This window comes from Scyliorhinus torazame, chromosome 14, assembly GCF_047496885.1.
Source record: "Scyliorhinus torazame isolate Kashiwa2021f chromosome 14, sScyTor2.1, whole genome shotgun sequence".
Lineage (NCBI taxonomy): Eukaryota > Metazoa > Chordata > Chondrichthyes > Carcharhiniformes > Scyliorhinidae > Scyliorhinus > Scyliorhinus torazame.
Window position 1 is genome coordinate 108,168,086 of NC_092720.1, and position 13,204 is coordinate 108,181,289.

The 13,204-nt window shown below is 39.7% G+C and overlaps 1 protein-coding gene across 1 annotated transcript; it reads right to left on the minus strand.

Annotated features, from left to right (window-relative positions):
- Positions 1–1,170: 1,170 nt before the first annotated feature.
- On the minus strand, positions 1,171–12,892 carry cops9 (COP9 signalosome subunit 9). Its single transcript, XM_072474630.1, has 3 exons — positions 12,730–12,892; positions 9,748–9,820; positions 1,171–1,443 (listed from the first exon to the last, which is right to left on the minus strand). The coding sequence occupies exons 1-3, from the start codon at positions 12,790–12,792 to the stop codon at positions 1,406–1,408; spliced, it is 174 nt and encodes a 57-aa protein (XP_072330731.1). The 5' UTR covers positions 12,793–12,892; the 3' UTR covers positions 1,171–1,405.
- Between the last annotated feature and the right edge of the window lie 312 nt (positions 12,893–13,204).

Sequence of the window (13,204 nt, forward strand, 5' to 3'; positions counted from 1 at the left end):
CTGGACTAGCTATATAAATACTGTAGGTTCAAAAGCAGGTCAGAGGCTGGGTATTTTGCAGCAAGTAACTCATCTCCTGACTCCCCCGAAACCTGCCCCCCCCCCCGAACAAGCCAGAAGTTCAGAGTATGATGGAATTACTTTAATGAATGACTACAGATCGAACAGCTCTTAAGGAACTCAACAAATCCAGATCAAAGCAGCCTGTTTAATTGGCACCCTGCTCACCGCATTAAACATTCATTCCCTTCACCACTGGCATCTGGTGGTAGCAATGTATGCCATCTACAAGATGCATTGCAGCAACAAGTCTCTTTCAACAGCATCTTTCAAACCCACAACCACTGCCACCGAGAAGAAAAATAGCAGACACATGGGGACACCAGCACCTGCAAGTTCCACCTTCACATGGATATTTTGCTCTTCCTTTTGCTGGGTTAAAATCCTCCAACACCCTCTCTAACAGCATTCTGGGTGGTACCCATACCACATGGACTGCAGTAGTTCAAACATATGGCTCATCACCACCTTCTCAAGGGCATTCAGGGATGAACAATAAAGGCTGGTTTTGCCAGTGAGGCCCACACCCCATGAATGAGTAAAAGTTGAAGACTAATCTCGTAATTCTTCACACGCTGATGTTTGGGATTGTCTTCCAGGTAGGGGTACTGGAGGTAAACTAAATCATTTGGAGGCAGCTGGATATTGAGAGAAGAGCTTTGCCCCCAGTGTTAGGGCTCAGCTTTATATTTATTTTTGTGGTAATTAGATATTCAAAGATGTGCCTTTAGCATTGGAGTCAAACAACAGGAGAAAATTGGAAACCTTCACAATGAGGTGAATCGACTTCTCAGCTTTGTAATATTCCCAGTTTGTATTTTTGAACAACACATACCCTATTCAATCGGTGTGCTTACATGCACAGGAGCCAATGATAATGAAGTGATTTGCCACCATTGGTACCAAGAGTAGGACTTTACTCAAATAATTATAAGCAACCTTTGTACTCAAACAGATGCTTTGCAAAACTCAGCCCTTCAATTACATTGCCACTGGTGATTAGGATCTGAAAAAAACCTCAACATAAATGTTGTCTGCATAATGGAATGACAGATTTGTTGGAAAAGAGGTTGCACCTTTTATATTTATTTTTCAAAACAAACACAACGCTTTGCTCCATTTTTCTTTAATAAAATAAATTCATAACTTTAAAAAGACAAAAATTAACATGGTGACGGTACACAAGTCTATGCTGGTTTGTAAAATGTGGACTCCTTCTCAAGAAAACATCCCACTGTGTGCATTTGTCCATACAGCGTGAGCAACAGTCTTTCCAAAGTATTGACTATTCTTTTCTCTCCTCATCGTTTGAGAAAGTACAGTGGTTCAGATGTAGAATGTGGAGTCACTGAATATCGTCATCATCAAACAGGTCTTCAAAATCTAGTTTAAAGAGGAAGCACAATTAATATCTGCGAATCAAAATTTGCTATACTCTGCTTTTTTTCCTGTTCCTCCTCTAATCCCCTCCCTCTTCCCCCATCTCCCCCTCTCCCAACAGTTACATTCCTATTGGTTTCACTCACAATAAAGATGAGAAAAACTGTAAGCCTTTTTCATAGCTCTATGAATTCAATTATCATTCCCAGTCCAAAAAGAAAAAAGCACATTTGATGATGCCGAAAGGACTTTCCATCAATGCCTTATCATTTTTCCTTCCCTTTGTCAGCAACAAGAGAAAACTGACAGAACAGAAGGATAATGTTTGCGCAGAGCTCAGTCAAGAGTAGGATTTTGACGCAGAGGTTGAAACCATGACATAGGTTTGCTTCCCACCACCCCCACCCCCCCATTCATGATGACAGATCAAACTGCTCTTAATTCAGGCACCAGTCAAGCACCCCAGGTTAACTATAATAATAATCTTCATTGTCACAAGTAGGTTTACATTGACATTGCAATGAAGTTACTGTGAAAAGCCCCTAGTCGCCACATTCCAGCACCTGTTCGAGTATACAGAGGAAGAATTCAGAATGTCCAAATTACCTAACAGCAAGTCTTTCAGGACATGTGGGAGGAAACCGAAGCATCGGAAGGAAACCCACGCAGCCACGGGGAGAATGTGCAGATTCCACACAGACAGTGCCCCACGCTGGAATCGAGCCTGGGACCCTGGAGCTGTGAAGCAACAGTGCTAACCACTGTGCTATCGTGCCGCCCACAAGTTTGCTGCAAAGTGAATCTTCTTCCCCTTTGACCCAACCATCAGCATACCACATGATTGTGGCACCACTTCTACTAGCCTCGAAGTGAAATGTTCAATTAGTGTCTCCCGTAACCATCTACAGCACTCCCAAGATCTGTGGGCTGCTCCAATTCTGGTCACTGGAACATCCCCGATTTTAATCACTCTACCTTCGGCGGATGGGTCTTTTGTTGCCTCAGTCCTCAGCTCTGCAATCTTCCCTAAAATTCTTCATCCCTCTAATCTTTCTCTCATCTTTTAAAATGCTCATTAAACCTAGCTCTTTGACAATGTCCTAATATTTCCATATCTGGCTCACAGTCCTGTGAAGCACCTTGGGATGTTTTACTAGACCAAAAGGTGTAAATACAAGTTGTGGTTGCTAAATTTGCGACAGTTTTGTGCCACAGAACCAAATTCAGTAATTAACAATTTTTAAGACCCTTCTTACTAATTTCTTACAAGGCCTTTGAGGGCAGGGAACCTAGGCTGTTGGAAAATCTTCCAAACAGTTCCTCACACAGAAATTGATCACCATGAATCAAGTTGTTAACCTTCAGGCCATTGATTTTCTGTCTCGCCATTGAAACATTTCAACCAATGGATTTTTCAGTAGACAAATTTAATTTGTACAAGTTCTTCGCCATTCTTCTCCTCTAAGTAAAATTAATCCAGAAACCTATCCTAGAAGGCTCTATTCAAACTGCTTATTTTGGTCAAAGACTTTGAATAACATTGCTTTATAAAGAAACACCAAGGTCATTGCTAAGTGAGCTTGAAATTGACAGCAACCAGCCACATTACATTTCTACAAGGCTCTTGATTATTACCTTCAGTTTTATAGCAGAAAAAGATAATAAAAGTCAGGATATACAATGCTGTAAAATTGTGTTGCCATATTGAGGTTTTGTTTAGGATGAACACTGGAATTGCACCCAAAAACAAAATATTTTTATAAGCTTTGCCGTTTTGCTCATCTGGCTGTTGTTTGTTCAAGCCATCCATTTCTGAACTCACAAGTTTTAAGGATGGTTTCGCTTACATTAGTGTCTACAATTTTGTTCTTATCCCCATTCTAAATACTCTGGTTACCTCTCCAGTCCAGAAATCTATTATTTGAAAACACCAGCTGTTCAGAACTTTTTTCAGCAGACCCGGTCTCATTTTAGTACAGTACTTGGGGAAGCAGAAACATGCAAGACACCGATTTTGGCTAAATAAAACAAAACATTATAAAGCAGTAATAAAATTAACTTCCGATAAATATGGATCACTGCCCGTGTGGAGTTTGCTCACTCTCCCAGTGTCCGCAGGGGTGTCACCCCTACAACCCAAAAGGATGTGCAGGGTAGGTGGATTGGCCATGCTAAATTGCCCCTTAATTGGAAAAAAGAAGAATTGGGTACGCTAAATTTTCTTTTAAATGATTCCGATAAATATTTACTTTGTCGTGTTTTCAATACTCGTGGTTAGGTATTCTAACATTATTGTATCATCTAGAAAATTTCCAAATCTAGAAATGACTTTGACCCAAGCCACATCCAGCATATTTCAACGCAATCTATGATCCTTTTACAGATAATGTAATATCAGGCTGCAGCCACCATCCAATATATTTCCTTAATTTAGAAAGTTTAATGACTTAATGTTGCGGGAGATCTTGGTGCTTTTCGATATCCACATTATATACTCTGACTCAGAGGAAATGCCTCTCTTCATTGCACCAGCGTGCATTTCCCAAATTAGCCACTGAAGTCCCCAAGTGAGCTTTTCAAGTTAGTGCCAATCCGTGGGTTGTTTTGTAGACGCCCGGGTGGGGCTACAAGGGAGCAGTGTGATAGCAGCACATTGTTAGACTGTGACTGCAAAAGCATCTAGCCAAGATCATCACCACATGCTGGCTTCTAAGGAACAAAATGAAACTGCCCCCACAATTCGACACCTCCACACTGGACACCTGATGTCAGAACAAACCAAGTAGGGGACCTTAGCAATGCCTACAAATGCAGTCCTGAGCAAGAGGATGATTTTTCATAGCTAGATATATAAGGTGCATTTCTACTCTGTAAGCCACAGATTCCTGACATTGGAAGATACTTAATTTCATAATTTCCATTATATTATTCAGAATGAATCAGTGATAAAAAATGTCAGACGCATTGAAGCTCTTCAACTTGTGATCCATGTCTGGAAAATTCAGCTCAGCTATCATTGGAACCTAACAAATTTCAAGCTAATTAAATGTAAATACAACATAATATGATCAAGGAGGTCACAAGTACTCACCCTGAAGTTATCTAATTGAGATTTGCAATGATCCCACTGTCTTATTAACCTTGAATAGATTAAACCAAAACTTCAAATGAAAAGCAAATAGCCTTTTGAGAGACTTTCACATAACAATTTAGAAAGACGCACACAAAATTACTTTATTTCTTTTAATATTGTTTTGGCATGCACAGGCAGAGCAAGCATTACATTGCCATTCCTGGATAGAAAAGCATCTCGAGGAGCTGTAGGAAGATTATGTTCTATAGTTGCAACATTTACAGCACTGCACACTGGAAACCCTTTTTATTTGCTTCTTTATGTCAACAGAAGTATAACAGAGTAGCCAATGTTGATGCCAGTATGTTGGAATCGACCAATTTGTAACCTTGGGCATTTGGATTTTTAAAAAATGTTCCAAGTGGAGCACAATTGTGGGAGGGATCCTTAAGAAAAAGGCTGTTTGTTGTTATGTTACAGTACTCCAATCTGCAAGTAACTCTGTTTGAAAACTGCTAGTCAGGGAAAATATTTAAATACAGAACAAAGGTTGTAACTTTGAGCTTGAAAGAAATTCATATCCACAGGAATCATATTGCCTCCCAGGATTTTCATTGCCTATTAAAGATTTTACAGTGATTCATCAGTTTTAATTATGGCCATGTTATTTCCTCTGTAAATCTGACATGTAAACTATGAATAATTGGAGCTGTAGCATTGATCACAAGTACCCAAAGTACAAATATCACCATGAGCATTTCAAAATGTGATTTTTTTGATAGAGCAAACATATAATCTGAAATCTTGTAACGTGTGAATTTATGTGAATGCATCAATAATTTTTCATATGGTTTTCTGGCACGGTCAAGTACTGAAGGAACTCTTGAAAATGAATTGGTACACAATGTATGTGTTAAAAGCAACATAATTCCTTCATTTAATGTAAAATAATATTGAGTTTATGAAGGTTACAACTGATCTGTGATACTGTTGTCCCGTTCTACTAACCTGACTGGCCTGCAACAATCACAGGGCCATAAATTGTGCCTGGCATATTATTTTTAAATGGTCTTCTGTAATCATGTGATAACTGTCTCCAATCACTTTTTTTTTGTTCTTTTAAAATAAATGCAAAGTACCCAATTATTTTTTTTCCAATTAAGGGGCAATTTAGTGTGGCCAATCCACCTATCCTGCACATATTTGGGTTATGGGGGTGAGACCCATACAGAAACGGGGAGAATGTGCAAACTTACACGGACAGTAACCCGGGGCCGGGATCGAACCCGGGTCCTCGGTGCCGTGAGGCAGCAGTACTAACCATTTCACCACTGTGACCCTAACTCTCCAATCACATACTTACGTCACCCAAAGCCTGCCAGAAAACTGCAAGTCATTATTGACCAAAAAACAGTTTCTGACAGATCACTTCACTATTTGAAAATCTCCGAGGCTTTTCATTATATTGATTATCTCCCTAAAGAGTAACAGCCCTCAGAGAGGAAAGTCCTCCTTGTTTCGGTATTTAATGGAAGACCCCTTATTTTTGATCATATGCATTCTTGATGAATGAAAATTTAATCATATATTATGATTAATAATAGTAATTTTTGTTCCATAATTTCAAAGTGTATTTTGTAAAGTCATGTAACTATAAATATTTCTATCACCCCAGTAGAAAGCCGAACTTTGGTGAGAGAGAATGAATGATTAGGTTGTTTGAAATAATGCTTACATAAAGTTCATACTGAGACGGTTTATACCCAAGTACAGAGCATTGTGCAAAGTTTTGATCCCCTTATTTGAGGAAAGATATAGTGGCATTGGAGGCAGTTCAAAGGAGGTTCACTAGGTTGATTCCAGGGATGAGGGGCTTGTTATTTGAAGATAGATTGTAAAGTTTAGGCCTATACTCTCTCGCATTTAGAAGAATAAGGGGAGATCAAATTGAGGTACACAAGATGATAAAAGGTACGGATAAAGTCGACGTGGAGCGGATACTTCCTCTTGTGGGGCAATCTAAAACGAGAGGTCATAGTTTTAGGATGTGTTGGCAAATTTCAAACAGTTGAAGAGAAACTATTCTCCCAAAGGGTTGTGAATCTGTGGAATTCGCTGCCCCAGAGTGCGGTGGATGCTGGGACAGTGAGTACATTTAGAGAGGGGTTAGACAGCTTTTTAATTAGTAATGGATTGAAGGGTTATGGAGAACGAGCAGAATGGTGCAGTTAAGGCCATGATCAAATGGAAGGGCAGAATCGATGGGCCAAATAGTCTAATTCTGCTCTCATATCTTATGAACTTATGAATTTAGGAGTAGCAGTCATAAGAGACTGAAGAACAATTATTTAAATAGGAATTTTGGCTGTACTCAAATCAGTTCCATTGAGAATACAACAGACATCATCAGGATATCTGAAACCAGCGTGTGTGACACTATCCTAAAGCTAAAAGATGACAACTACTGAAGAAGTATGAAGGATCAAATCATATAGTGTAGAAGGAGGTCATTCAACCCATCATGTCTTTGCTGGGTTTTTTGAAAGAGCTACTGAATTAGCCCCCCTCCTATGCTCTTTTCCCCATAGCCCTGCAAATTTCTCCATTTCCAAAAACAAATCCAATTCCCTTTGGAAAGTTACAAAAAAATATTTAACAGTGCATTCTAGATGATTACAGGCAACTTAATGAACATGCACAATAAACTTAGAATTAGTGCATTGTCTTTGGGAAGACAGATTGTTCTGATGTAATAGTTAAAAGAGTTGTATGTTTTTAGATGATCACCCAGGGTACAGAAAGGGCATGTTACTTGTTAGATAAGGACTTCCTAACATTATCAAACACATATTCTAATCTTCAAAATTACCCATGTTATGATAAATTAAGGCTGTGATAATAGGATTCTGAATAGTCTTCCTATGTTAAATCAAACGTAGTTTGTGTTTTAGCTGCAATTCTGAAATTACGTCCATATTTTGTTTGTGAAATTGCAGTGCCATGTCTAGTATTCTGGACTATAGATGCAGTGCAACATTGTAGTTTCGTACATTTAACTTTGACCTGTCAATCTCTAATATTTTGGGCTAAGTTGAGTTAAATGTGCCTGCTTAATTGGTATATATGGCAAGAATGAATTTAAGCACTTGACAGGTAAAGTCTTGATATAAAACGAAATCCTAATCTACTATTCTTATGACTATTTAAAGGCTCTGCTTCGAATGGGCTTGGTGGGGAGGGCTTCGAATGGGCTTGGTGGGGAGGGCGGAGGGATAACTTCAGCAGTTTCTCACCGATCAAGAGCATTGACACATAACTTGTACTCAAAGCACATCAGTAAAACATCAAAGTACTGTATCAACACAATGCAAACTCAATGATTTTGTCCTGTAAGTTTGCCTCAGTTTTAGAAGTTTTATACAGAGAGCTCAGATGTAGCAAGAGAAAGAAATGTTACGGGGGAGTTCATTATGCTCTGGGGGGGTTTGTTAAGTGCTGAGCAGATTAAGTTCTACTCAGCACCTCGCCACATACCTAGCCTTGGGGTACCAGATTTGGGAAATGGGAGCCCGATATCTAGCAGACCTTCATCAAATATACACAATGTATATTTGAAACACAAATTCTTTAAATCGTCAGAGCTTAAATCAGTCTTAACTCCTTTTCCAGTGCACAAATACTTGACTACAACTAACAACAGCTGCCCCCTAGCTGTATGCAATACTAACAGCAGCTAAACATCCCAGCTCATAGTTGCACTGAGAAACTATTCCATTGGTCCATTGTGCACAGAGATTATTCAATAAGAAATGCGCCATTTGATGGAAAATAACACAAAAAACAAATTCCATTGATCAGCCAGGGATTCAAAATAAATATTAAAAGGTCATTCCCTTTGTAGACATTAATAAGTTTTACGATCCTTTCAGTCGGCCGTTATTTTTACTGTAGACATTTTATAAAAATATTTTATATTCTTTTAAATAAGGTAGCTGTCTGCTGACTGGGGTAAATGACTCATTCTTTAAAAGGGCCGATTTGTAAGCAATATAAGACTATTCAGATAACTTCACCTGAAGTTTTTGTTCTTGTACTTTCTGCAATTGTTACATTTCCCGTCAAACCAGATGATGGGAGTGGAAAAAGCAATAACTCAGATTAAAAATGATCAACTTGAATCCAACTTTCGCAATAATTCTGGGCAGCACAAACTAGATTTTGAAGTAATGAAAAGTGGAATACATGAAGAACAATTGGCAGAGAAGAAGATTTCCCGCAAGAATTATGATGACAGAGGATTTGAGAAAAGATGAAACAGATGACAAAATGCTGAACACCAAGAAAAAGATTTATGTAACTGAAGAAACATTTCTTCAGCAGATTAAAAATGTTGGAGCTAGATCTCAAGAACCAAATGCAACGCCTGACAAGTATTAGAGCTATATAGCTCTGTCGAGAGGACACATTAGTGCATATGGTATATAGAAAGTGTCTCTGAAGAGTGAAAATGAATCCCTCAAGACCATTTGGAACGAAGGAATAAGAAGAAGCCTTTCAGCTCCTCAAACCTATTCCTCCATTCAATAGGATCATGCCTGATCTACTACTGAATTCTATATACCCACATCCTTTAAATCTACACAAAAGCAAGACACTGCTGGTGAAGGGCAGTTACGACCTGAAACATTAACTGTTTTACTCCACAGATTATATCCAAACTAAGTATTTCCACCGGTTTACATTTCTTTTCCTTTAAACTAGAGTGATAGATTTTTGTTAATCAAAAGTATTAAAGATAACTGATCTAACATCAATTTACGTTTGCGGGAGAGCTCCAAACCTCAGCACCTTTTGCATATAAAGATGTTGCCTAATTAAAACAGAGATTATTCAGACAGCCACTATAAGTTTGTAATAAAAAGGCTGAGTGCTTGAAATAGTCCAAGAAGCTTTTTAAAAATAAATTTAGAGTGCCCAATAATTGTTTTTACGATTAAAGGACAATTTAGCGTGGCCAATTCACCTGGCCTGCGCATCTTTTTGAGTTGTGGGGGTGAGACCTACGCATACACGGGAATAATGTGCAAACGCCACACAGACAGTGCAAACTCCACACAGACAGTGACCAGGGGGCGGGATCGAACCCCGGTCCTCAGCGGTGTGAGGCAGCAGTGCTAACCACTGCGCTACCGTGCTGCCTAAGTAGTCCAAGAAGCTACTGAAGAATACCTCACCATTAAAGAAATCTGCATGGACTGCTTTCTCATTAGCTGCAAGATCCATTAGAAGTCCTGAACTTCCCCCTGCCTGAAAAATAAAAAAGACTGCAGTTATTTAAAGATATTTTATGGGGTTCAAAGAGTGTTACGCATTTGATCTTCGAAAAGTAGAGAAGCCTAGATTCTCTCAATGAATTACAAATAATGAGTAAATATATAGAACTCCAGATTTAATCATCAGTTTTCACTGAGCTAGTTGAACTAAACAGTGGCAGCAATAGAAAGCTATAAATTAACAAAAAGAAGAAAACAAATTAGTCATGGTTTCTCCTCCTGAGTTCCCTTGGAAAATACCCATTGGGTGAGGACTAGGGATTGGCCAGGCTGTGTTGAGCTCATGATCAATCTCTGAACACTCCCTGTCTAGACTCACATGAAGAATGCTCTTTTGAGCAATGCACTAGAGTACTGCTTTTAGAATCAGATTAAAGTATTAATTTGTGGCCTGACTGCAAGTGAAACATTAAAATATGAAAATATAATACTCAAATATAGGAAACAACTCTGAAGAATAATAGGCGCTAGACTTCACTTTGCAGACTAACTTGCATTTTTTTTCCTTATTCTTTCATGGGATGTGGGCAGAATTTGTTGCTCACCTCTAACTGCCCTTCAACTAAATGGCTTTTAGGCAACTTCAGATGGCAATTTAAAGGCATCCACATTGTCATGTGTCTGGAATCACATGTAGGCCAGACCAGGTAAGGATGGAGGATTTCCTTCCCTAAAAGGACATTTGTGAACCAGATGGGTTTCTATAACAATCGATAATTGTTGTCTTGGTCACCATTACTGAGACAAGCTTTTAATTCCAGATTTATTAATTGAATTTAAATGCCACCAGCTGCCACGGTGGGATTTTAACTCATCTCCCCCCCCCCCCCCCCCCCCAGCATTAGCCTGAGCCTCTGGGCTACTAGTTCAGTAACATTACCCTGATGGCACTATCTCCCCCTAATATCCCAATAAATTGTAAAGTGCTTTTACTTTAATAAAATGTCACAGGGTGCTTTACAGAAGTGTTATGTAGTAACATTTCAAACCAAACTGCAAATGGACTTTCGGACAGATGACCATCAACAGCCCCCCAAGATTCTAGCCTTGCATATTGAGTGAATGAGAATGAAGAAGTGCAGTATCAATAACAAATAAATATTTATGTTGATTTAAAAGCCAAGGAAAGAAGAAAGATCATGAATATCAAAAGATAATCATGCCAGGAGCGAACAGCCCCCCAAGATTCTAGCCTTGCATATTGAGTGAATGAGAATGAAGAAGTGCAGTATCAATAACAAATAAATATTTATGTTGATTTAAAAGCCAAGGAAAGAAGAAAGATCATGAATATCAAAAGATAATCATGCCAGGAGCTAATTTGCAAAACCTTTGGCAAAAGAAAGTACAAACAATGGAAGTTTCACTGCAAGAGGAACAAGAATAGGCCATTCATCCCCTCGAGTCTTCAGTTATTCAATTTAATCATGGTCGATCTGCAACACAATGCCATTTATCTATGTTCCCTGAACTGACAGAAATCTATTAATCTCAGATTTGAAAACTCCGACTGACTCAGCATCCAAAGACTTTTGAGGGATCCTTTCCGCATTCCTAAATAACCTGCCACTAATTTTAAAATTGTGCTCCTTTGTTCTTTATTCTCCACCAGAGGAAATAATTTTTGGGTATGTATTCCATGGAATCTATTATCATTTTAAGCAAATTCATGTAATCTGGCCTCATAATTTAAAACTTTGAGCTCTAAGCATTTTGCACTATACGATCACCAAGGCTTGTACCCCCATCCTCAGGTACAGTGCCCAGAATATAGAATGGAATACAGGACTCCAGATGGCGTGCAATCAAAGCTCTGTATAACTGAAACATGACTTCTTCCCTTTGACTTAGCCCCACCGCACCACTGTCTCTCTTGACCCCCTCCACTACTTCTGACTTGCTGCACCGCTTATGCAACATCTAGTTTTTGTTGAACAGATATCTCCTCAAACTAAAAACACTAGGAAGACCAAAGTCATCGTCTTCGGTCCCTGACACAAACTCTATTCGCCAGCCATTGACTTTAACCTCTCTGCCTACAACTCTCTGAGGATAAATCAAACTGTTTGCAACCTTAGCTTCCTATCTGACCCCAAGATAATCCAATCCCTCATCTGCCCCACCACTAAGAGCACCTACTTCCACCTCAGTTTCTTGCCCATTCCATCCAGTTTCAGGTTCATCTGATTTGTTGATTCAAATGTTGTACCTTCTGATCATTGATGCCCCACCCTCCTTGAGCTCATCCAAAATTCTGCTTCCCATGTCCGAATTCACATTAAGCCCCATTCACCCCATCACCTCTGCACTCGCTGACCTACATTCCCCGATTGAGCAACACTTCAAATTTTGAAACTCTCCTTTTTGTTTTCAAATCCCTCCACAACCTCACCTCTCCCAACCTCTGTAAATTCTCTCAGCTCCACAACCAGCGTGATCAACTCTTGTGGAGAACGTTAAGAGGCAGAGTGCCATGGTGGGAGGGGGGGGGTCTGTAGGAGTTTGGGGAGCAATGCAAACCCAAGGAGATCTGACACTGCGTGTGCGCCCAACTTAAACGTCCCAATTATGGGACGAACAGGGTCCTGGCACCGAACAAACCTGTAAAAGGGTGCAGCAGACTCCAATATGGGATATATTTATATATATATATATGGGGCGGTTGGTTAACCTTCCCCTCCAACCCTGCGAGATCTCTGCACTCCTCTAATTCTGGCCTCTTGTGCACCCCCGATTTTAATCTCTTCACCACTGCGAGCTATGCCTTGGCCCACGGTTAAATTATCTCCTACAGCATCCCTGCGACACCTCGGGGAGATTGTGCTACGTTAAGGGCGCTAGAAGAATGCAGATTCTTGGCCTTGGTCCTGCTCTGCGACAGACCTCGTCCAGATCCACATACGGCCCCGCACCCTCCGGGAACATCTCGTCCACCGCCGGCTTCATTGTGACTGGAATTTTCTGTCCCAGACCGTCTCCCGTCTCCGAGTCCCGGACTCAAAAACAGACGGACCTTCCGGTGTCCCGCACTCGTTCTGTTCCGCAGGAAACCGGGCCCCCGAATAAAAGAGCCGCTCTGCACCTGCAGAGGAAACACCAGCAGGTTCTGTGGGCTGGTTTGTTAGTTACATTTCTTCACATACACTTCTCTCTATAAACATTATATACATCATATATATTTTCATATATATATATATATCGATGGGCGCTTTAGTAACATTTTTCTGTAAATATCATAATTTAACAGCAGCATTTGAAACGTTTTTGCTGATGACCAAATGCAAATCTAAACATAATGCATTTGGGTAGCTTTGTTAAGCAAAGAAGATAACTCCTCACAATAAGCAAACTTAAAAAA

Bases quoted from the DNA above. Each gene is read 5' to 3' on its own strand.
- cops9 (XM_072474630.1), bottom strand. From the start codon at position 12,792: ATGAAGCCGGCGGTGGACGAGATGTTCCCGGAGGGTGCGGGGCCGTAT. The intron at 9,821-12,729 runs GTCTGTCGCAGA...TTTATTTTTCAG, and splicing joins CGTATGTGGATCTGGACGAG to GCAGGGGGAAGTTCAGGACT. The intron at 1,444-9,747 runs GTGAGGTATTCT...TCTTTAAACTAG, and splicing joins CCATGCAGATTTCTTTAATG to ATTTTGAAGACCTGTTTGAT.